At 42.3% G+C, this 24,876-nt stretch overlaps 2 protein-coding genes and 1 long non-coding RNA gene across 4 annotated transcripts in view; 2 read left to right on the forward strand and 1 right to left on the reverse strand.

The window, feature by feature from the left end:
• Nucleotides 1-1,359: 1,359 nt before the first annotated feature.
• LOC124338509 lies at nt 1,360-1,994 on the reverse strand. Its single transcript, XR_006917858.1, has 2 exons — nt 1,863-1,994; nt 1,360-1,790 (listed from the first exon to the last, which is right to left on the reverse strand). It is a non-coding gene; the product is annotated as an uncharacterized LOC124338509 (long non-coding RNA).
• Nucleotides 1,995-2,851: 857 nt separating this feature from the next.
• LOC124335741 (lymphoid-specific helicase-like) lies at nt 2,852-7,108 on the forward strand. Of its 2 annotated transcripts, none has more exons than XM_046789173.1 (17): nt 2,852-3,060; nt 3,147-3,206; nt 3,281-3,510; nt 3,584-3,841; nt 3,900-4,040; nt 4,105-4,287; nt 4,377-4,518; nt 4,578-4,665; nt 4,733-4,961; nt 5,030-5,188; nt 5,259-5,461; nt 5,524-5,642; nt 5,696-5,790; nt 5,848-6,084; nt 6,173-6,332; nt 6,482-6,598; nt 6,692-7,108. In XM_046789173.1, exons 2-17 carry the CDS (start codon nt 3,173-3,175, stop codon nt 6,841-6,843), a joined length of 2,547 nt encoding a protein of 848 aa, XP_046645129.1. In that variant the 5' UTR covers nt 2,852-3,060; nt 3,147-3,172; the 3' UTR covers nt 6,844-7,108. The 2 variants fall into 2 exon arrangements, with proteins under 2 accessions (XP_046645129.1, XP_046645130.1); XM_046789174.1 differs by having other exon boundaries at nt 2,852-3,056; nt 3,132-3,206.
• A 7,962-nt stretch (nt 7,109-15,070) lies between these two features.
• The window catches only part of LOC124335838 (thyrotropin-releasing hormone receptor-like), a 30,814-nt gene continuing 21,008 nt past the window's right edge, over nt 15,071-24,876 (forward strand). Inside the window, exon 1 of the mRNA XM_046789321.1 lies at nt 15,071-17,907. Within this exon, the coding sequence (XP_046645277.1) occupies nt 17,358-17,907 (550 nt within the window). The 5' untranslated portion in view covers nt 15,071-17,357. The remainder of the gene's footprint in view (nt 17,908-24,876) is intronic.

The raw sequence follows: 24,876 nt of genomic DNA on the forward strand, positions 1-24,876 counted from the left end.
CGTTCTTACGTTATTAAACACATAATTGATACTTGGAACTCTTTACCTGTCTATCATATGCTAGTGCGTAGCGAGACCGTGAGTTGATTAACGATCAGACCCAAACCATGATGCGGGATAATGTTATCGTCCCTTCCAATAGCGCGTGGGCTGCACCAGTCGTTTTTTTTTTAGAAAGATGTATGTGGAATGGCGTTTTTGCGTCGACTATCGCCGGTTGAATGCGGTAACCACAAAAGACGTGTATCCCCTCCCAAGAATCGATGATACCCTTAGCCGGATGGAAGGTTCGCCCAATTTACTCCACCTTAGACATGCAGGCGGGGTACTGGCAGGTCAAGGACCACGAGCAGGATAGGGCTAAAACCACCTTCATTACCGCGGATGGGATGTAGGAATTCAAGGTGATGCCGTTCGAGTTAACAAATGCGCCGGCCACACTCCAACGAATGGTGGATGTCGTTTTAGCTGGTCTCAAGTGTAATTCTTGTCTTGTCTATCTAGACGACATCGTCATCTTCGCGCCCACCGTATTTCAACATTTAGCGCGACGCGAAAGAGGGAGAATGGGACAAATTGGGGAGAAGAGGAAACGTGGGTCCCCTTTTTTTCGTACACCCTCCTCCCTCTCATTCGTCCCATTCTCCCTCTTCTCCCCGTTCTCGTGCTACGAAAGTGCACAGCCATGCTGCGTTGCCAGATAAAACGGCAAAATAAAAAAAGATCCCGAAGAGCCCCATAGGCCTATGCCGCAACAGCCTAGATGGCGTTGCTCCAAAGGTCCACCGTATCATGTCTATACAAATGTCGCTAGTAAAAAAGTAGCTTCCCGTCGAATCCCCTTTACTATGGGATTTTCTGATAAAAGTATTTTATTTTAAAAATACATAATGTTTTGACAAATAAAAAACACTGCACCTTACTGATAAATTATGAAACCATGTTTTGATCTTTTGACTTATTTATTTCGTCTGCTTGAAAGATAACAGCTAGCGATGAGCGATTGGTATCAGGGTGGCAGTGACCAAGCAAATTCAATGCGGCTTTTCGTCCGAAAGCACCTCTCTCCTTTTATTAATGACCGCTTTTTGTTTTGAAGTACAGACTGTACTCTATTCGGCCTCATGCGGCCAAAGTTTTGGACGTTTCAATTTTTTGTATACAATATACAATTTAGAAATACAAGAATTACACAGCTTTAGCTTGTGTTGAAATCGTGAACAAAATAACCAGCGTTTTTTTTTGTTTGATGTGTTATTTAATGCTGAAAAAAATGGAATTTTTTTCTTTTTTATGGAATTTCAAACTCGTGATTACATTTTTTAGACTATATGAAGCGTAATAAAGTATGAATAAATGTTCCAGTAAATTTGGCTAATGTATTGGTCATTGGTATTGGTTGTTGGCAGATCTGTCATGTGTGTAAATTAGTTATTGGGATTATGAGATGTTGTTGTTTCATAACTGCAGAAATTAAATTAACCTTCTGATTTAAGTTTCTACCCGTGAGTATGATAATGACCCGATGGATAATAACTAGGCGGATAGTAGTAGCTGGGAGCGTTATGGTTAGGATGACGATTGTTCGCTACGATTGCTCCAACTGCTGCTCCAGCAAGAAAGGGTGCATGCCGGGAATGACGGATTAATTGCGGTTGTACAACATCTGCGAATTTCATTTTCCCCACGTATGTCGGAGTGAACGGTTTTTCTTCAGAGAAAGATTGTACGTCGTGCGTCTGGGCCAACCCGCTGAAAGTCAAGAAGCTCAACAGAACAGATAGAATAATCTGTTTCGTAAGACAAAAATAGAAACAAACGTTTTTAAAAATTATAGCATATTCAAATAGAAATTAAGTTACCACGAAAGACTTCATAACGGTGTAGTGTAGGTTTTCAAAGAAAAGAGACGAATGAGTCTTACTGACAGGTGATTCGAGACAAGATTGCTGTCAAAAACTGAAATTACTTTGCCTTTTATATCATTCATGTACGTCGCACGAGGACGTTGTAAGTAAACAGAGAATATGTATTCATCGGCTTTCTGCTTTTAAAAATTCAAATAGCCAACTTCACATCGAAGTTATTAGCATGATAAGGTATATTTTGTCTTGGTACGTTGCATCACTGAGTACTTATTGACACAAACAAAGTAAAAGAAAAGGTCGAAAATTGTCCTCGGGTTAGATTCAGAATTTCGATGGCATGTTGGGTTTACTCTTCAAACGAAGATGACAAGCGAATCTAATAAGCGAATGGGCGGGTAAACGATCGAATTTCTTTCGAGAGAGGAAGCTTGCCGTAAGGTTATCTTTTGTATGGACGACAGGAAAACCCGTACGTCAGATGGGGAAATCCATTCTAGGTTTATTTTGTGAATATGATTGTATGAGTGACGCACGGTAGAAATGTGAAGTAGGCTAAACAAGTAAATCATTGGTAAATAAACCAAGTGATTTCCTGTCTGTGTTAAATAGCCTTCGGTAAGGACTAGTTCCGAAGAAGTTCCCTTCTAGAAAATGAGGTAATTTTATTTTTTTTTTAAACAAATATAAGTTAAGCAATCTTCGATTCCATCAGATTAATCAGAACTAAATGGCGCAATTGAACAGAAATGTGATTACAATTGAAAACACTTAGATCCCGATTTCGATTGAGGATCAAACCGATCAAACCGAGCGCGCTTCGTAAAACCCGCTTCTATTCTTCTGACTTCTGCTGACTCCTTTCTCACTAGCAGAGTAGCAGTTCCCTAGGTTGCGCCGCTAGCCGCTATTATCAGTTGTACGTAACTAGAAAACTACCCGCACTGTGGCGCTGTTTCGCGCCACTGACATAACTTGTTTTTTCTTTAATTCTTTTGCACAATTGCAGTGAATGCAGTCGTTCATCTACCCGTTCTTGCTGTGTTCCACTCTTTTCTCTTTACATTTTATTAGTCTTGAATAGAGTTAACTTAATAAACCGCGTGCTTTTTTTACTGCATTCCGCTCATACATACGTTTGTAAACCTGATTACGGCCTGAAACGCCTTTGTTCATTCATTTTTTCTGTTGAAAGGTAAGCCTTAAAATATTCATGTCTACCTTTGTTTTAGAATTTAAAAGAAACTTTCATTTTAAACGATGCAAAATTATCGTTTATAGAAAGCTGTTTCCTTCTTTCTAAAAAAATGTCTGAGACTCTCATCAATGAAGAAATTATAAGTATGCCTTTAAATCACATTTTACAAGTTATTATTTCACTTCAGTATGAAAAATTGTGGTCTTATAATCAACAGGCCTGCCAGATGATATAATTAAGGAAGAAGAAAATCTTGCAAGGGAAATTGAAAAGGAAGAAAATGATAAACAATCTGAATTGGTTGAAGCCAGGAAATCAGAAAATCAAGTTTCAAATGCTGATGAAATGAGATACAAAAGGTTGATGTGCTTGCTTGATCGTAGTAAGTTTTATGCCAATTTCCTCCTAAAAAGAATGAACTCTAAGAAGGAGGAAGACAAAATGAAAGTAAATATATCCATCAGTGTATTTTAGTGTTTTTCTATTCATATTTTATAGTGATTACATTTTTTGCATGTAGCAAGAAAAGTTAGCCAAAAGGGAAGCAGCAGAGAAGAATAAGCAAAAAGAGAATGGAACCACCAAGACTGAAGAAACACCATCAGAGATACCAAAGTCAGGAAGGAAGACAAGAGGAGCCAAGCGTCAACCTGAATTGCTTAGTCCTAGTGAGAAAACTGATACAACAACAAGGAAGAGGATGCGCAAGAATAATTTATCTGATGCAAACATATTGAATGTGATTGATGAAGAAGAACTTCAGAAACGTGCAGCAAAGGTAAAATTTATCTATACATTTAAAGTGCACATATAACTACAGTATTTTTTTTGGCCAGGTGGAGGAAGATTTTGAGGATCATGATGAAGAAGAACTTGCTAAGGCTGAGAAAACTGATAAAGTTAATGAAAAACTTCCTGATCTCTTTGAAGGAGGTACCATGAGAGGATATCAAATGGAAGGATTTCAGTGGCTTGTGGTATGAAGTATCCTTGCATGAACTGTTGGTTTCCACTAATTTCTCTGTTTTATTTATATGGTAGTCTCTTTATGAAAACGGAATGAACGGTATCCTAGCAGATGAAATGGGTCTCGGCAAAACAGTTCAATGTATCTCACTAGTTGCCCATCTCATGGGTAAGGGAGTTACAGGACCTTTCCTTGTTTGTGCTCCCCTTTCCACTCTTACTAATTGGGTAGCGGAATTTAAAAGGTTCACACCTCGTGTAAGCAAAAACAAAATAGTTCTACTGCTTTAATTGATACTTTTGTTTGGCAAAAATATTATTATGTATTTTTATATAATTATTTACAGATACCTGTAGTACTCTACCACGGAAGTCAGGAAAAACGGGATGAAATTTTTGGGGAAATCAAACAAAAATTTAAAATACCTGGAATCGACGGCGTCAAATTCTATCCTGTTGTTATTACTTCATTTGAAGTGGTCATTCGAGGTTTCTAATGAACTTTTCTCAAATACGATTGAATTAATAAATCTTGCTTCTTTTTTTAGAAACGAAATCATTGGGGCGTTTGCAGTGGCGCTACATCATCGTTGACGAAGGTCACAGACTTAAGAATCATCAATGCCGATTAGTTCAGTACGTACATCTTTTTAATTTTGTGTACGTATTATCAAATACAAATTTACCCTTACTATTTCAACAGGGAGTTGAAAAAATATCCCTCGAATAATCGTCTACTGATGACTGGAACGCCGTTGCAAAATAATCTATCAGAATTGTGGTCTTTGCTTCATTTTTTGCTGCCAGAAATTTTTGATGACTTGGACGTTTTCACATCTTGGTTCCGTGTTGAAGAATTTCAAGGATCAGATACAGACCATAAAATCGTTGAATTGGAACGCAAAGAAAATGTACTTTCTATGCTTCATCAGGTACGTTTTTATTCCTTCGTTTCGAATCTACTTTAGATAACATAAATGCTGTATCGATGCCTTTGTAGATTTTATCTCCATTTCTCCTACGTCGTCTCAAAACTGATGTCGACTTGGAAATTCCAAAGAAGAAAGAGCTTATCGTTTATTGTCCAATGAGCAAAATTCAAGATGAGTTATATCGCGCTACAATTGACAAAACTATCGCGTTTGTATTAGGAGCGGAGGTAAACTTTCAAATGCAAATTTTTTTAAATCTCTGAAAATAATGAGTTATCCAACCCATTCAAAATCAAGTTCGATAAAAAACCCGAGCCATTGGATTATCAAGCCAACGGCCGACCTAAGCGGAAAGCCAAGAGGCTAGACATAAATTACTCGACCATGGGATTTGAAGAGGAAACGCAAAACTTGGAGAAGGATTCTGCTGAAAAAGTCGATGCAGATATTGAAGAGTGGATGAAAATGTCAAATGACTTGCATTGGGAACTCCGTCAACCGTAATTATAATTTTTTTTTATACATAAATGTGTAACACATTGATTTTCCATCATTTCTGTAGGAAAAAGAAAAGTATCGAAGCGAAGTCTACCAACATCAAAATGCAAAATCCGTTTATGCAGTTAAAAAAGATTGTCAACCACCCACATCTTGTCAAATGGGAAATTGATGCGGAGACAGGTGGGTTGTAAGTTTCATAAATCCGGGATATTTTTTAATATTTTCTTGTATAGGAGAATACGTTGTTGACGAGAGCATGGTCAAGGACTCGGGGAAATTAACTGTAATGGATCAAATGTTAACTCGGCTGATCAAAGATGGTCACAAAGTAAATATCTTTTTAATTTTTCGTGAATTTTATTTAATCAACATTGTCTTTATTCAGGTGTTGATATTTAGTACACTTACGATGCTGTTAGACGTTCTGGCTGACTACCTGTCAATGCGAGATATGAAGTTCTGTCGATTGGACGGACGAATGAACCTGGAAGATAGAGCCACAGACATGGACACATTCCGAAACGATCCGGATACATCAGTGTTTCTCATCAGCACAAGAGCGGGTGGTCTTGGCATCACCCTAACTTCTGCTGATACGGTTATCATTTACGATTCGGATTGGGTAAGAGCCGGAGAGTCGTAAACTTTCGTCAAAAGACTGGCGTCTCTTCCTTCTCGTCTAACCTTTCATTCTTTTGTTTTCACAATAGAATCCTCAATGCGATCTGCAAGCCCAAGACAGATGTCACCGTATCGGTCAGACAAAACCTGTCGTTGTTTACCGCTTGGTAGCCGCAGATACCGTTGACCAGCGCATCATCGAGCGAGCTGGCGCCAAAAGAAAGTTAGAAAAATTAGTAATTCAAAAAGGTACGCTTCTTCATCCTAATATAATACATTTTGCATTGTTCTTTGCTTACGAAAGTAATAATTTAGCGAAATTTGAATTCAACTTGTAAAAGTCTTAATCAGAATTTTTTTATTTTATTTATGTATTTATTACTATTTTAAAAATCTAGGTAAATTCAAATCTGGTCTTCAAGGTAGCAACAATTTGGGTATAACAGCAAACGAAATGATGGAGTTGCTGAAAGCCCGTGATCATAACGGAGAGTACCGAAGTTTATCTGATCAAGGTGGGACTACTTTTTCTCTCTTAACATTCGAGATTGAGGAAGTCGAACCAAACACCTAATTTTTTCTATGTGCTTTCGCTACTTTCCATTTAGTGTTTACTGAAGAAGAAATGGACGCTCTAATGGACCGATCCGATCTTGTCGAGGGAGCCGAGATTAAGGTTATGGAAGAAATCAAGGGTGTTTTTAAGCGCACGGATGTACCAGAAGTGGAAACGAAGAAGGGGAAAAGTAACCTCGTATAAAACGTGTGTGGCATTCAGATATTTATGGGAAATGAATTGGAAGATGGAAGTTTTAGAACTTTAACTTACCTGATATTCTATTACAAACGAAAAGGAGGGATCAGAGTATCAGTATTTAATTAGCCTTTTTAAATACTTCTGTTTTCTTCAAACTCAGTATTTTGTTTTTACCCGGAAGTGTGTGATTTTCGAAGCACGAGTTTGGTTGCGTTATTTCTCGCTGATGATTTTTTTTTTAATACAAAGAAAGCGCATTTCCACTAAATCCGGTGTGTGTCTCTATTTTACTTTGCCTGATTTTCAAAAGACTTTCAAAGACAATCCAGGGAGCCAAGTGAGAATGTTTCGGACAGCCATGCAAACTCTCTAGTCTAGATTTCTCAGCTTTTTGCCTGGATATTGGTACTTGAGTCAGCCTCGTCGTGGTGCTCTCTTGGAAATTCCTTTTATCTATTCAATTCGTTTCTTTGTCTCGTCGCTTCACCGCCTTTTTCACTTTTGTTGACCTATTTCTTGACGAGAGTAAAAGGAATCCCGAATTCAAACTCGTGACCCAAGCAAACAGATCCCGCACTCAACGGACTGGAGAAAGTTCAGGAATCAGAATATATACTGTTAAAGGTTCTCCGCGTTAAAGTTAGGCGCCCCAATAAAAATAAACGCCATTTTGTGAAAGTAACACGAAGCTGAGAAGAATTTATCAATGAATGACGTTAGTGCCCCCCTAGCCCCTACATCTTCAAATAGAAAAGTAAATCTCAGAGGCCCAAGTTCGAGATTCTAACTTGTATGAATAAGAGAGGGTCGAAAAAACGAGAGTTAGCCTACTTCTAAACACGTTCTCTCGTCTGTCCATTTATATCTTCTTCTCTCTGGCTAAGTGGATCTAGAGTAAATAAGTTGGGATCGGAGATGGGTACTCTCGTAATTCCTTACGTCAGTCGAATTGAATAGGCAAGGAACGCATTGACCATGTAGTTTTCCGCATTGAAATTTATCCAGCCCGCCCATGACCAGCACGTTTCCCCCCTATATACCCAGCCGACTTATTTGAATGACGCAAGCGTACGCGGGCCACTCGAATCTCGAATGCCGCTGTCAAATAGACTGTCAGTGAAGCGTAAAGTGCAAACGAAATTAAACTCGCTTACCTCGTTGCCTCCATTGTCATTTCTCATAGTCAAACCAAAGGAGTGTGTGTGTGTGTCACCTATTATGTCACGTCTAAAGTAATTCGGCCCCAGCTTAATATTGCTCTCGCAATATACGGTGAGATAGCGCACGGAGGGTTCTCAATAAGTTCTGAGATCCGGCTTATCGGCATGAATTCATGGAAGCGAAGGCAGGCCTCGTCGTGCTCCAGTTCCCTCCTTGTACACAAAAAGGAGCCATGGATGGCGAGAAGGAGAGATCACCACGATCCATCATCCATTAGAAGATGTACGTTACAAAGATGGGCATAGGCATTTGGGTCATCATTATTCAATAGAGGCCGTCGGCGATCAATCGAACCGAGTGATATATATTCGCGCATTTTCCGCGCCCATCTTGTGAAACATGTAACCGATGATGTCAACCTATTTGCATCGTTCTCAATAGTATATGACTTAATCGTTTGGATATAAGTTGAAGAAGCCGTTTGCAATAAACAGTGGGGATATCGAGCGAGTTTAATGGCCAGCCCGTTATCTCTATGAAAACCGCGGGCCCTTGAATGATTTGAATCGACTATTTTCTTGTTGTGATGAGAATCAAACAGCGAGAGAGACGGGCAAACCCCCCCCCCCCCCCCCCAAAAAAAAAAAAACTTCGTGAAATATATAGATGTGTAATTAGATTCCGTCTGCTGCAGCCATGTGGAATGGCGGATAGGTCCTTATCGATGTGCGCGGCTCCGGTCAGTAAAAAAAAACAAAAAGGAGGATAAAAGATGATTTGTCTTCTTTAGACCGCAATGTGTCGTGCATTTCTCCAATAAGGGAATGATACGCATAGCGTGTCCGATGCAAAACTCGGCGGTTTTCGCCCTTTCGCTTTGATGTGCTCCGATGCTCCTGTTACACCGCACGCGCGGCGAGGAAAACGGACAAAAACAACAAGGCAAAGAAGCCCAGCAAAGTCAAACAAACAATGGAAATACGATCGACTGATCTTTTCGCTGCTGCCCACTTTTTTGTTGTTGTTTTACTTGCAGTTGCTTTTGGTGTTTTGCCAACTTGTCAGATTTTGTATTGCTTGTAGCGTTACGTTCCATTGGTCGGGATGGTCTTACATTACGACAGCACTTGATCCGAACTGTGTCGGAACAGACGAACCTTTCGTGTATTATTTCTACTTTCACACTGATCAAAACACTGTCGACACAAGTTTAGTGTTTCGTTTTCATCCGCTGGGGATCGGTTTATTTCAGTCTCACTTTTGATAGAAAACGTTTCAGAAGTTGCGCATTACCATCTTTGCGGTACCCTTCCAGTGAATCCTTATGCGACTTTACGTCTTATAACGAGCTGTGCGTGTATAGGCTATACACTATGACGTTTTATACGTATCCACTATATTCATGGGAGACAATGTTTGGATCGTAAATGATAAAAACGACATCGTAAGTTGGGGGTCCCTGTTGTTTCCTTTGAAACTTGTCATTCCCAATGGAGTCGAGAAATATATATCGTCGACGCGGCTTTGGAAGAGGAAAGTTGGCGTGGTATTACGGATGGCGCGGATGCGAAACGGTTTCGACCGCGCCGGGTCGACTCACAAGATGCGCAGAGGGTTCAGCGGCCTTTGGCAGGTCACGACCAATAGACACAACAGCTCCGCTTGTGTTCACGCGCATCCCGTTGCCCGGGCATGTTTGGTTGTCGTGGTTTTCTTCCCACATGTGCCATCCAATATATGAAATGTATAAGCATCGGCCATCGAACTGTGTTTGTATCTCTTTTGATAAGAGATCCTTGTAGAGATGCAGTGCGTCTCTTTACAAATTCTTTTGAATCTTCGTTCGCGTGCGTTTATATTTATTTATTTGGTGGCCCTACACAGGAATTCGCGACGCACTTCCGCTTTTCTGCACAGAGAATCGCGGCCCAAAAATAGCCGAATGAAACTGTTGTATTTTTTTTTAAATGTCTGTTGACCCAAGACCCATGGACCCGCGGTGGCTTGCTTGGGCATTCCCTCAGTGTACTACTTGTCACGCGCACTGTTCGTGTTATATACACACTCCCGTGCAGTGGATAAAAAATGGGCAAACTGTTGGACACACAGTCCCGCGCTGCTGTGCTGATCGCCGAGTGAGAGAAAACGGAATGCGCTCGGCAATAATGGATGAGTCGTGATTTGCGAAATGAGGAAAAGAAAAAAGAAAGAAGAAAAAAGAAGAAGACATATCCTCTAAATACAATGCCTCCGTCTCTTCTGGCTTAATAACTAATAAACTAGACATCGTAAAAAGGGATCCTCATTTTCAGATAAAAACAGTCGGAAAACGGGCGTATTATGATGATATTTACGACAAGCATATAACCATAGCCGTTATTTTTAGCAAGCCGCAGAACGGACTATGTGGCAGCAGCAGCAAGGGAAAGACGAGATGTGGAATGTTTAGGAGCTGTGCTGCCGGCCAGTCACTAGGTGCCTCGGTTGCCAAGGCATGAGAGAGCCTTCATTTTTGCGACAGTTGGCAGATGTTCTTGCGGATAAACTTCCTCCGGCTCGTCTAGAGTCAGGCATGGGGCGGTTGAACGATTGACATCACCGACTGCTTGGATTGCAGGAAAAGGGGACAAAAAAAAAGAAATTCTCAAGCACTCTATTTTATATACTGCCGGTTTAGAAAGCACAGCGACAAAAACCACCACCCAGCAATGTATAGACTCACCCAAGTATCTTTCGTATGGGCAGCAGCCCCACAGTTTTGCCATCGTTACGAGAGTCTGCACGCCCACTGTAATGCGCGGTACTAGCGCACCGAGATTGGCCAACAGCGGTAAACGCAGAGTACTAACAAGCGCAAGGGCGTTGACCACCCAAAATCCTATTCCTGGACAATTGTTAACTATTTGTGTAATGACTGAATCCAAGTTGCGGGTCCAGCATTCATTGATTTTGAGCGGTGGAATCGGAGCATATACAGACGACGAGGATACTGGATAAAGTAGCCAACGGGCAACGGTTGAACTAACAAAATACATTTGCTGCAATGCCCGGCTGCGTTTTGTGCAAGTTTATGGCGGATCAGACTCCTCATAAGAGCCTTGCGGGGCAGACCATTCTGTCCATTCGCAATTGGTTCACATAAATTCAACGAATCTATTCAAATCAAATCGTCTATATGTGTAGTTAAACACCAAACCCGGGCCAGACCGTTAAATACCGCATGTAAACGGCTATATAAAAGCATTATTTGTTCTTGTTATAAATTAACGTCTATACTGTTGCTGGTCTGAATCTTGACCCCGACTTTCTCAATCATTCTCCAGCCAATAGGAGAAGTTTCACCTATGGGTTAGTTATTACGAGTAATAGGCTTTAGCGCCGTCAGCAGTCTGCGAAGTGTGAATAAAGGATTTCGGGATTATATTATTTGTGTGTGTTTGTGGATGGGATTAGAAGAGCGTGGAGCTTGAGTGACGTAATGATAATACACCGTAGTGGCCTTTTCAGTCTCTACACACTTATACGTCTGGAATATGCGCCAGAATCTATCGATTTTTTCTCCTCCTTCTTTCTTTTTTTTATTATTATTTCCATAGCAATTTTTTCTTCCTCTTTTTTTGTCGGTAAGGCTATCGGTTCCGGAATATGATGGGCCGGGGGATAGTGAATCTGGGCGAGGCAGAAAAGGTCAGAGAAAGCAAATAAAAAATGGGTGGGTCAAATGGATTTGATTTCTTTTCTTCGTTTCCGTTGCTGATATTGGCAAAGTATATCGATCTCGACTTAAGCGTCTCGCCGCTATTTGCTATGCAATTCTAAAAAGGGAAGTGGTTTTCTTACGAATCCGCTGATGGGATGTCTGTTGAGTCGTGGACGATTTTTCCTTTTTCACGCGTGACTGACAATGGGACTGTCGGTCCCAATAGTCGTGACGTACATGTACCAGGGCGCCAGCAGACATCTATATAGAGGTATATGGACACACACTGGGGTGTCGTGTTCCAGCAGTTTAGATGGTCTAGTGTGTATAGACGACGAGTAGACTCTTCCTGTGCTGATGGCCGCGTCCAGCCAGCCAGCCAGCCAGTAGCGCGGGAATTGCGAAACGAGGTTGAGATGTTTCCCTTTCGGCTTGTCCCTTAACAAATCGCTCACTGTCTGCGAGGCCGTGACAACATAACAAATGACGCCAGACACACACCGCTCGCGCTCACGATGAGGATTGGTTTTATACGTACTTGTGAGTTCTTTTGCTTTGCTGTCGACAGCCCTCACAGTCACCAGCAGCAACTTGTATAAAAGACTAGTCGCCAATCCTTAATGAAATAGTCGCGTAGTCTGGATGAGAAATGATGATTAACGAACCCTGCCCAAGCTTTAGAGCTAGATGGCGAATAAAAACAAACGGGATCATCCCACGGACAACCCCCCCTCCCTTCCCGTATAATGTATACCCTACTGTTGATTTAATAAGTTTTAGGTAGCGAAATCGAGTGCGGCCTGTCTCGATGACATAGAACGAAGCCGTTTGAAATGGTCACGGATGCAGAGGCTTGACAAGAGTGGGCGTCAACACGCTCTTCTCTCTTTCTCTCGAGTGTTGCCAATTTCCTCTCTCGAAAATGACAAACCAGCAGAGGTCCGTCTAGCTCTCTAGCTGTTAAGTGGCAGAGGTTTAAATTTGGCTTCTCGTTTTTACTTTTTTTTTTTTTTGTCATCCAAATTAAAAAGAAATGAAATAATTTACTTTGGTTTTTGACATCCTTGCTGCTTTTCGTTTTGGAATATAACGATGCCAGCAAGACTGATTAGTGACTGAGTGTGTGTGTAGCGGTTAAGTAGAGGTTTGCCAGACCGAAGAATATGTGGCCATTTTATTTTTATTTTTGCACACAAAAAGAAATTCTAAAATTATTTATTTGCGAAGAGAAACTTTTGTCGCGTACTATCCGCCACCGGGTGTAAATTCCGATTTTTCGTAAATAGATACAACTGGCAAGCCGTTTCGATTTCGAGATGACGTCTATAGGTGGAGTGCTGTGTACTGTACACACACACACAGCGCATATAGAGTTGTCTACGGCTGACACGCACGCTGATCGTGTCTAGACGCTAGATGGAAAAGTGAGAATTTGGCCTAAACCAGTGAAAGACGAAGAAGAAGAAGAATGAGCGCGAGAGAACATAACGAATAAAAGGAGTGCGCAAAGAATAAAAGGAACAAGACAGTAAGACACAACACAAAATGAGAAACGCGAATCAATTCATCACCGTCAGCCTGGGCCGAGCTTCTCCTTTGACAGGTTCACTTTTCTCTCTCTCGTTTTATTCTTCCATGTTCCTTCAGCAGCTCAATGTGTGTGTAGTAGAGTTGCAATCGGGCGCCTTTTTTAAAAAACAGTAGGTCAGCCTATTATCAAATATTTGCATTCGAGATTTTCTCAAGGGCTGTGCTGGACGTATGCTGCACGGCCGTGCGTGAACCATTGAACCTATCGTTCTCGTGAAATCGTACGGAACGAAAAAAAATCGCATGTACTATACAGCAGCATCAGCTGTATGCAACCATGACCTCGATAGAACACGGATTCAGTTTTTTTCCCGTTTGATCGTTTGCCACTTTCCAGTGAGGCCGACAACCAAATTCCTCGATCCGTTCGTTATTTGGCTGATTGCAAAAGTGTGCATATACACAAAAATGCCAAACCGGCAGTTTTGTTTTACTATCGGCACGAATCTTTATTACCATTAAATTGTCGTGAATTCCATTATATGAACGGAGCGTGTCACGCTGGCTGCTGGGTCGCGCCGCACAGGTGCACCATTATACCAATGATTACCGAACATCACTAATGACGCTGGCGGGCGCAGCAGCCCGGCGGTTGGAATCAAATTTAATGTTATTTGTTTTGTTTCCTTGTGAGCTTCTTTTGTTGTGATAACCGAGTCAACATGTCCGTTCGTCTCTCGTCTTATTCAGCCTCATTTGTAAACGCCAATTTACTGGAATCGGGCGGTGGCCCAAAAAGAGAATTACAAAAAAAAAAGAGAAATAGAAGTTGATCGATAAAGTAATTTAGTTTTCCCTTTTTTCCCCGATTTCCCCATCGATATAGGTCTGAAACATAGACACACACATCAGCCTCGTGCCTGCTGGGCCGGTATCTGATGGCCGTAGTTGGAGCTCTCCTCTCTTGGTTGGGGGGAGAGCTGTCAAGTTAGTTGGCTGACTGGCTCTATGAAGCTATTCATTCCCAACACTTCATTTGGCATTTTCGTGGCAGGAATGGAGAAGCAAAAGGAATTTTCGGGGAGGGAAAAAAATGCGCACAAAAAAAGTAGAAATAAAAGAAAACCATCCAAAAAGATACAAAGCTGAGTGATAACAAGTTCATCTTCTTATATATATTCTGGTATAGCTGCTTCCTTTATAACGCGAAAAGTGTTCGACAACAATAAGACACAACACGCTGATGCGCAATACACAGTTGGCCACGATCTATAAAGACTCTTTTTCCCGCCTTGTGCAAATATATGTACAGATACCGGATATACACACTATAATATAATACTGTCTGGAAGCATAATATAGGCTAATGACGAAAGTTTCTATACATAAGAAAATATATCCTTTTTTTTATTATTTTTCTTTATCCTCCCTTCAAATTCTGGCTCCATTCTTTCCCCCCTTTACTGTAATCGTTATTTTTACACAAAAGATTCGCCACGCCATGTATACTGATGACAGGCCTGCATGGTGGCTTCAGGGTGTACTCTCGCAACATCTTAACGCGCTGGATGAAGATGCGGTTTTTTCTGGGCTCGGTTTGTTGTCTCTCCCCCCACAGCTGGGCTTATACTTAGGCTGTACCCAATTCCGTTTAATATTGGCGTCCACCCGTAAAGAAATAAAAGACAAATCTAGCCCTGTCTACAATAAGATGGCGAGGATATATAAGGCGTGCAACAGCAATCGAAGATAACTACTACCTTGCAGCGGTCTCTACTACACTAATCTTTTCCCGAGTTCTTTTTTATGTTTTGGCTGTCATCATCATCGTCACAACCGACGTGATGATCCCTGACATTTATAATAACACTTCGCGCTGTTCGTCACAATTCTTTTTGGGCTCTAATTCTTCGCTAAATCCCATCGCCGTTGGCTTTGTGTTGGCTGTTGGTATGTGTGGTCGGTACAGAGAGAAAAAAAAGGAACGTAGATACACGCTAGACGAAATTCCCAAATTGACTGACGTAACAGCATTAAGGGCTATTCATGGACTGTATGGGAGGGGGTGGGCGCATGTAGTTGTCTGAACTGACTCTTCCTACTCCACACGCACACACATACGTATATAGATACATTTTGTGGAGATGATGATAAGAAGAGCACAGGAAGGAGGCTAGAAATTGTGCGAGCAGTAGAGCATGTACTATAAGACATTCTATATCCCGTGCTGCTGCTGCTGCTGCTGCTCCTGCCGGCCTTGTTAGATATCGGCTCGAGCTTGACTGCTGCTGCTGCTGTAGGAGTCGTCAAGCCCGGGACGATGGGGGGATGAGTTCTTGTAACGAGCTCTTTCACCAGCAGTATTCCTTATAGTATATTCTGATAGATCTATGGGTAGGCTTAATATGACGCATCGTCGTGTTTCTCTCATTGGGTTTCCGCAATTCTCTCCGGAGAGTCCCTACAGATTGCCATAACATAGGCCGCCGCTCATCACATAGGCCGAGCGAGAGAGAGAAAAAAGAAAAAGAAAAGATAAAGAATATAAAGAGAGAAATGCAGAAGGCGCAAATAAAAGATGATGGTAAAAAAAAAAAGTCAAAAGAGAATAAAGAAAAAGGAGAAATGTGGGAGGAGCCGGCTCACGTGACCACCTTGCGTCACTACACGCCGAGTCGAGAAAGAAAAGAAAAAGAAAAAAGAGAGACAGAGTCTCCCATCGGCACTGAACACTCTGTCCAGCCTCTCTCATTCTTCGCTGCTCCGTTCACCGTGTAACGCCGGAGCAAGCGCCAAAAAAGCTTCGACAACAACCCCCTCCCCCCCCCCCCCCCCCCAAAAAAAAATAACCGCCGAGGTACACACACTACACTCAAAACGTACGTTATACTTACATGTCGACTGGGCTGTTGTGTCAGAGAAAAAGTTTGCCATTCTCTTTCCTTCTCTCTGTGCGCCACCACCACCACAATCCCGTTCTATTCTTTTCCCCTCCCCCTTCGTTCAATTCTACACACTCCCGCTGCTGCGGCTGCTGCTCTATACGGTTTAAGAAACAAGTCGCCAGACTATCCGGTACTCAGTCGTTCACAGATCCACTGTGCGACAAGACTTGGTGAGAAAACAAACCAACAAACATTTATCCCGCCCGTGTATTTATCACGAGCTATTACAAACATAATAGATCAAGGGGCTGTGCGAGTTTTTCTCTGGTCTATAGGTCCAGTGCTGCCGCTGCTGTTGTGCTGGGCTGGCAGCAGAGAGAGAGAGGCCGGCCGGCCACCAGCGTGGGCGATTATAACATCGACGTCGCCCCGTGTGTTTTTTATCAGTGCGCTGCTGTCATCACTCGAAGGCGGTGCTGCAGGTCGTCCGCTCTGTGCGTCCGCTTCTACAATAATCGGCGCCGTAATATGAGTTACATGTTATTTTATCCTCTCACACATCGTCAGACAATTAGGCACTGAGAGGCCTTGATAGGAGTGCGTCGAATCAGGTGTTTGTGGTGATATGGCATTCTTCGGCGCCTCGACATCCTCCTTCTTCTCCTACAGTCCGTTGGTGAGACTCGACTCTCGATTCTGTGTCCGGTTATTTGGGAGCCAAGATCGCCGCCCTGATCAAACGACCGTTGTTGTCTGGCACCTCGTCAGGGTTACATGAAGTTTAATCAACAACAACTACAACTACAGCAGACACACTTCGTCGACGTTCCAACTTGGCTGCGCGTTTCTACCCAGCACTTTTGATTGCGTCCCAGCAACCAATGCGCTAGCTCATTTTTGGCCACAGTCGACAGCTCGCCCATCTCGCGTGTCCCGGGTGATTAACAACTTTTCTTCTTCGTCTTCTTCTTATTCTTTTTGAAATTTCTTGTTGGACTGGACTGGCGAATCAGTTTCGAATCGCAACTGTGAAACTTGTGTGCTGGTATAATTTAAAATAGCGATCGGTGTATAATAGTGGCTCATTTGCGTATTGCCCAACGGCGATTCCATTCAAGTTGTTGCATCAAGTGAGCGAGCGAGAAGAGAAGAGCCCATATCTCCACTCCACTCCACGTCAGAAAGACACCCGCCAAAGTAGCGACGAGAGTGGCAAAAGACTCAAAGAGACGAGTTGGCTAATGGAGCAAGTGACGAACGGGAGCATCGGCCATGGATCGACTCCATCAACCCTACTGCCCTGGGGAGAAGATGCGGAAGGAATTGACGGGAGCGGCCTGGGTCTTTGGTTCGCGGCCGGCAGTGGCGGCGGATCCGGCCTCGACGTCGGATCAGGTCCCCTGTCGTCGTCGTCGGCTGGTGGAATAAGCGTTGGTGACCCGGCCGTCGTTGTCGGGTTGAGCACCGTCACCATGATCGACCCCAGCGATGGCATCGACTTGCTGTCCAGCATCGGTCCGTCGCTGAGCGGCATGGAGGGCGACCTGGCCGGTTCGACGTCGACCTACATCGCCACCGTGACCATCATGAGCATCATCCTGCTGGTGGGCATCACCGGCAACGTCCTCGTCCCCATCGTCATCGCCCACAGCAAAGATCTGCGCAATTCGACCAACATTTTCCTGGTCAATTTGGCCCTTGCCGACCTCCTAGTCATCCTCATCTGCCTGCCGACCGGTTTCGTCGAACTGCATTCCACTCCCGGCGTCTGGTACCTGGGCGAAACCATGTGTAAGTCCAGTATTAATATCGTTATGCATTAGACATATATCTATATAGTAGCTTATTATCATGATTCTCCTTCTCTCCTTATATGGCGGGAGTATTACATCCGCCATGTCAAAATGTTTATCCTGCGCATACTTGATAAACTTCATACGCCGAACTGTTTGTACAGACAGATCTCGTCGTTTCTCCGAATTGTCAAAACAGCCAACGGCCTGTTATATGCCCAGCAGCCTAGTAAATGTAGAGTATATTATATAGTATAATGTACTTGGAGCTCATTTATCCAAAGAGTTTCAATCGTCCCGATCGTCGTTATATTCATCGCGCAATAAAAGTCTCCGATAAAATAGACGTCGGAGCCAATTGAGTTCGTGTGGCACATAATATGACGGACGTGGAGAATTCTTGGTCTCTACATATACTCTTTCGTCTTGTTGAACCTTTCAACACAAATGCTGCAGTGTAATAACCAAACAAAAAATAAAAATGACGTGCTGAAGATGATGAGAGACAAAGAAAAGAATGGGTGTAAGGGACGAGGGTGTATGCGGACCTGGCTCTTAGCCAACACGCATCTATACAAGGGTGTGTAAATGATGGTTGACGGACAGGGCCAATTTTTGTTTCAGGAAAAAAAAGCAAAAGAAAAAATAGTGAATGCAGCGTGCTGGGCTATTCACAGCAGAGACGTTGTTTTCATCCTCATCGACTTCTTTTTCTATTTATTTATTGTATTAATAGTTTAGACGGCGCCGTGACGTCAAGATGGTAACGCCCCTCGTTTCCATCGCGCACACACACGCACTCAGTCAAATAAATAAAAACGCGCCTATTCTCTACTCGACAGAGAAGCGAAAATTTGTTTTCATCATTACATGTGAGATCGTTCCTCATTTGAATACTTAAGATTCCAAAGGAAAATGCCAATTTTTTCGGCTGTATGCAAAAATAAAAATTGGAAAAAATCAAAACAAATGTATAATAGTGACAAATAAATAAATAGCCGGTTCGGGAGGAGGAGAAGAAGAAAAAAAAAGGGGAGCGGGAGAGAAATGGATGGACTGGCGGGAGTGAGTCGTCGTCGCCGTATAGCAGAGTAATAAGTCATCCATCACGTTCAATTGGGGCCTCGTGTTGTGCCCGTTAGATGGAAAGCAAAAAGAGAGAGGCGTTTCTTTTAACTGCAAAAGTGCAAAACAACAGTCAACAGCTTTCAACTCGGCGGTGGTGGTGTAGACTGTCAACTCCCCTCCGTTGCCCGACACGTTGAGTTTTTCTCGGAGTCTGCTGATTGTGTCTCTATAATATCGAGTCCCGAAATTGCGTTGCAACCATTTTCCACTTGGGATTAAATATAGGTACGTGTGTCTGCTCTGAACACGCCAAAAGCTTTTGGCGTGACATTGAAAGTCCGAGGGTTTTGTCGACGGGGAGACGATGAGTGAAAAGGGCGAGTCTCTCTACTCGACGTGACGTCAACACCAATCAGAAAAAGACACACAACTTCTCCCTTTGTTGGCGTTAGGGAGTTGATTCATATAGAGATTGCAGCCCAGCCTTGTATACAGCAGCCCTGTGTGCTGATCCAACGCGCTGTGACTTGGCTCCGTAAATATAATGACAATTTGCTAAAAGCGACACATCAGTTTTAGACCGAGAAAAGCCGAGCGTTATCTCCCAGATTGCTGAGCGAATAGATTGAAGAAAGACTACAAGAGACAGACAATAACAAGAACTAAGAAGAAGAAGAAGAAGTTGCTGTCCCTTCGTTCGTCTTGGGTGCATTGAGGGAAAACAAGAGAAGCTCTATTGCGTTGTCTTTTATACGCCGTCGACTACTTTTTTTCTTTTTTCTTCTTTTACGGCAGTTGCCTCATCCGCGTGACCCCAGTCGGCCGGGCGCGATTCACGGAAATCCGTCCAGCCGCCGAGTCTCTTTGATTCGTTCGCGTCTCCCCTTCGTAACTCGCAAGGATTCTTTAGGAATAGACGAAAAAGAGAGATGTGGAAAACAAGATTCATTCCTGTTCGGTCGGAAACTAGCGACGACAATTACCGGACAAGCCCCCCACCCACCCACCCTGTATATAAGTAGACTATAGGCGCCGGGACAGGGACCTGATGACGACTGGAACCGCTCCGCTGAATCACGCGTCCATTTGCTGACCCACTATGTGTGTGTGTGTCGCCGTCCTATATAGTAATATTCTGGTGTCTCTGGGCGTTATTATTAATTAGATTTTCACTGTCAATAAAGCCAAATACTTGATGAAAATCTGGTGCGTACGTGCATCATGTTGCAAATGGCGAAAATGTCCATAAGGGTGCTGGACCAATGACGACCGCGACCGTTGCGAAAATATATAACGGTGTGGCTATTATTGAATAAACTGCACCAATCAGCTGCTGCTGGTGCAAGAAATTCAGCCAAAAGTTTGGCCAGGAATTCCAATGAATACAACACACAGAGTGTATAAATTACGTTTATCGCCTGCCCATCTTGCCGTTATTCGAATACTCTTTTTTTTTATACTAATGAAGCGATTCACAGTAAGTTTGGGCTCAGCTATATAACTTTTAATGGACGTAGAAGTTCCAGCGCGTATAGCCCATCGCAAGGCTATAAATTTAATTACTCGTGCAATGAAATAAAATTTTCGAGATTTTCTACGGGGCCGTGTCGTGGTTTTTTCTACCGCGTAAAGATCCAAGAACGGGGAACTTGAACCAACTCAATTCTTTTTTATGGACTTCATAATATATTTGAATAAGATAAATTTTTCCCATAAAAAAAAATAACATTTACCTATTTAGTGCGTGATTTATTCCCAGTAAAATCTCGCTGAATAGAAATTCAAAAAATTTCGTATTAATTTTTATTCGTGAAGATTGCGTAATTGCGGACATTCACGTTGGCCACTATGGGATAATAATAAGCGATATTATGCTGATGTTTTGCAAATACAATTGCAGCACGCTATTTTCTTGTTTTTCAAGTCTCATCGCCGTCCGAATAATGAAATTTTTCAAGCATTCATAGTGCTAAATAACAAAAGGCCAAATTTTCTTTTTAAAAAAAGCGCCACAAAAAATGCGGAGCACGAACGAAGTTACAGCGCCATCGCATGCGAATACACACGACTCGTTTTCGCTCGTTCGTCTATATCAGTTCTCGTTTTTATTCTAAACATTTCTGGGAGAAACTGATTTACTTCTGAACGAAAATAAAGCCTATTCGATATATTATTGGCAGATAGCCGAGAATTTGATCAGCTCACTTTATTGTTTGCCGTGACATTTCGTTTATCGATCGACGGCGTCAACTTTCATCATCACGACATCGGATCGGATTTTCATGGCAAAAAGGAAAAGATCACTGTTCGCTTATAGATTGACGTCCCGCATATCCTTGTAGTAGCGCGCATTTCAATTAGATTTATAAATGACAAATACAAGGACGCACGAACGACGAAATCAGTCAGACAGTCAAGAATTCTCGGTCATTATTACGGAATGAAAAGTCAGTCGAGTTCCAGGGACTCGACTATAAGCAAAAGCAACCCGTGCACACGAGCGTTGTTTTTCTTTCCAGCAATGAAATATTGTTTCGAGATTTCTTTTTTTTCCAAAGAATTTGGGCACTTTGGAGGGACAAAAGAGTGTCGGCAATTTCCTTCGTTATTTTTCTCCACTTATATAAAAAAAAGAAAAATTTCTAGGAGACGTGAACTCTACAAAAGAGAAGGAAATGGAGTCACGTCAGATAAGAAATTAAAAAGGAAACTCGCGAAGATATGTCGCGCCGGCATCGGGTTTTTTTGCGGTGAAGCGTCACAGTGAGCGCACACATCCGCTCGACGCGCGCGTGTAAAACAAAAAGGGAATTTCAAAAATAAAACCAAAAGTGTACCGAAATCGGGTTAGAGTGTAGTAGATTAAGAGATGTGACACCGAAACGGACTTTCGCGGGCTCTTTTGATTTTCGATGACGAGCCTAAAGCGCCAGAGCCGTGAACCCACGCCTGGTGTGCGCACTCTCTGATTGGTATATTTGAAACAGGAAGCGACGCAATGCTGCGCTCTCGTTTCTGGATCGCACCTTGATATACTGTGAGCCGACCTTTTAGTCAGTTCGTTGCCCCAGATCGTATCGCGCATCATGTGCATACAAAACAGAACAGAACAGGGACAGAGAGAGACAGGCGGATGCTAACAGTGAAATAAGCGGACGCTGCAAGGAGAGAGAGAGAGAGAGAAAGCATCACCGCAATAACGTAGCAGCGCGTGTATAGATAACGCACTTGCGTTATTCATGTCATGGTGTAATATACCTTTGCTGCGTGAATAAGGAAATAGCCGAAAGGCGGAAAAGGATGGACGCACGTTTGATTATTATGGGCAAGCCTGTTTCGTTTCGGGTGACTCACAATATCTTCAAGAAGAAGACGGTCTGATGCTGATGGCGTCCCGAAAATGTTTTTTTTTTATTTAAAAGGCCATCGGGTGTGTGTCGCCAGCATTTATCGATTTCCACATTTCAGAATAGAAAAGGACGACACGGCGGCGTCCTTGCAAGGACGAATAGTTTCAGTCCTTCGCCCATAATCAATTTGGCCAAAGTCTGATGCTTTGTTGAATATTCGATGAAGGCAACTATACTCTACTCATCCCTGTTTTTCGTACGCGGTGCGTCATCATCGGCCAACTTTTTGGCATCATCCGCTTAGAATTCAACAATTCAGTCAAAATTCAGTTTTTTTTTAAAAGATTGTTTGCGCTTAATCACACAGCGCATATGTGTATGTTTCTATATGAATAAAAAATAGCTAGCTAGCTTTTAGCGAGTTTCAATTAATAATTGGTTGGGATGCATGATCAAAAGTTAATTAGTGGAACAAACCAAGTTTTCCTCTTCGTCTAGATTGTTTTTAAAAAATGTGTCTGTAGACTTTGGAGTGAATTTATTATATCAGCCAGCTTTATATAATAATAAATCTCTTCGTTGATGTTCAAACTTTGGCTGAAATTCAATTTGAAAGTCCATAGTTCTTGGATGTCATGCGTTGTGGATTTTGTTTCCATCTCTCATTGTGCCCAGTTTTCCATTTTCGGTTTCCCTCGTCGGCAGACAACATCTGTCGTGTGGTCTATTATAGCTACTGTGTTCTGCCTCATGGAGTTCGTGACAGCGTACCCAATTCCCTCACTTGCGTTTGTTCCAGTTTTCCATCAAGATTATATAAGAGTTGCGGGGACAAAATTTACCAACTGTCAAGTCCAAGGCCCATCCATTTGTCGTGTAAATAAGGCGTTCATTTTTTTTTTCAAATGGCAACGTACACCAGCAGAGGTTGACTCTTGAGTGGGCGCCTGGGCAGTATAGGACACTTACTATTTGACAGTCGAGACTATACAGTCAAGGAACATTTATAAGAGTAGTAAAAGATAAGGCGAGGACATACAAGAACCAAAATGAAGAAACTCTTGCACCACACTCGCACACCTTTGCGACGCAATAACCCGGCACCAGCGTTTGCTGGAATATATATATCAGCAGCAGTGACGCAGTACTATTATTCTCCCGCCTTTTTGTTTTAAACTTTTTCTCTCTATACCATATGGTTTGAGATTGATTGAACCTCTCCCGTATGTATACGCAACAACCTTCATTGTTGATGCTGGCAAAAAGAAAAGCTGCAATGTCAGCGTTTTGGTTGTATAGTCATCAGGAGATAAAAAAGTGTTGGATAGCGCATTGGACGGACCCGTTAGTTGGCTGGGTCCGCGCACGCTCACGACGTGAAATGATTTCAGTCTATATAACTTAAAAAGAAAACAAAAACGTATATGGTCCCAAAGAGGCCAAGATAAAAGGAAAGCCATAAATAACGAAGAAGAAAATGTTGTGGAAACCCAAACAAATTCGGGCCATATTTTCCTTTTGAATGGCGTGAAATCTACTCATTATAGAGCGCGTTTACTATATTATTATTGCGAGTCGACTCGGCTCGATTGGCGGATTCAAAAACCTTATTGTCTTGTGATTGTTGATTGTTTACGCAAGTTCGGATGACTCACACCGATTACAGACGGACGCGCACAGCTCCATCTACGACGTGTTGTGTTGTCTATGCATAAAGGTGAGGTTCGATACTTGCACGCCGAAGGCCATTCCTATCTATTGTTGAAAGGTATAGATACGACGGCGCTCGAATTGCGTGAAGCAGTTGTGTATATACTCTATACAATATTTGCTTGGTCATATTATTCCAAAAGATCTTGTATGCAGCATCGCACAAACGCTATAAATATTATTTGTTGTTCGTCGAATTTCAAATAGCTATACTATTCAGCCGAAACATTCCGTGAGTTTGTTGTTTGTATATTTTCATTTTATCAGTCAAAAATTAATAATAATATGAACGACGACGGCATGAAAGACGAGAAGAGTGGGTTCGCATTTGGAATGTCATCTCGTTGGGGCAACAGAAATAAAAAAATAAATAAAAAAGAATTTCTGTGTCTGTCGCACAATTGTTGCGTTGTACTACATGACCCGCGGCGACGTCGATCTTTCTTCAACGAGGAATGAAAAATAAGAAAAAATGACAGTGAGATGTCAAATCAAATGCATCAAGACGTGCACCACAGTCGGTGAACTTGAAGTATGCAGCGGAGAATTTTTCCCAAAGTGTTTCGTGAATGAATTTCATGCTGCAGTTATATGCTGGGCAGCTTTCACAATATTTATGAGCGCAAAAAAATAAACCAGCTCAATAGAAAAAAGTTGAATGTAAGCATCTCAAAAGGACTGAAGATATATAATATTAGAAGCCGTTTTTTTAGTAGTATAGTTATATAGCCGAATAATCTAGCCTTATATATAAATATATTCGTGGGTGGAATGGGTAAGCGCGGGGGGATAAAGACACAGGCACAGGCTGATGCTGCTGGCAGGCTAGCAATGCGGCG

Source organism: Daphnia pulicaria, chromosome 4, assembly GCF_021234035.1.
Source record: "Daphnia pulicaria isolate SC F1-1A chromosome 4, SC_F0-13Bv2, whole genome shotgun sequence".
In the NCBI taxonomy this organism is placed as follows: Eukaryota; Metazoa; Arthropoda; class Branchiopoda; order Diplostraca; family Daphniidae; genus Daphnia; species Daphnia pulicaria.

What these genes read in the sequence shown, in the direction of transcription:
- LOC124335741 (XM_046789173.1), top strand. Translation starts at nt 3,173, where the DNA reads ATGTCTGAGACTCTCATCAATGAAGAAATTATAA. An exon ending in ATTTGAAGTGGTCATTCGAG is followed by an intron (nt 4,519 to 4,577) that starts GTTTCTAATGAA and finishes TTCTTTTTTTAG; the next exon opens with AAACGAAATCATTGGGGCGT. An exon ending in CCGAAGTTTATCTGATCAAG is followed by an intron (nt 6,599 to 6,691) that starts GTGGGACTACTT and finishes CTTTCCATTTAG; the next exon opens with TGTTTACTGAAGAAGAAATG.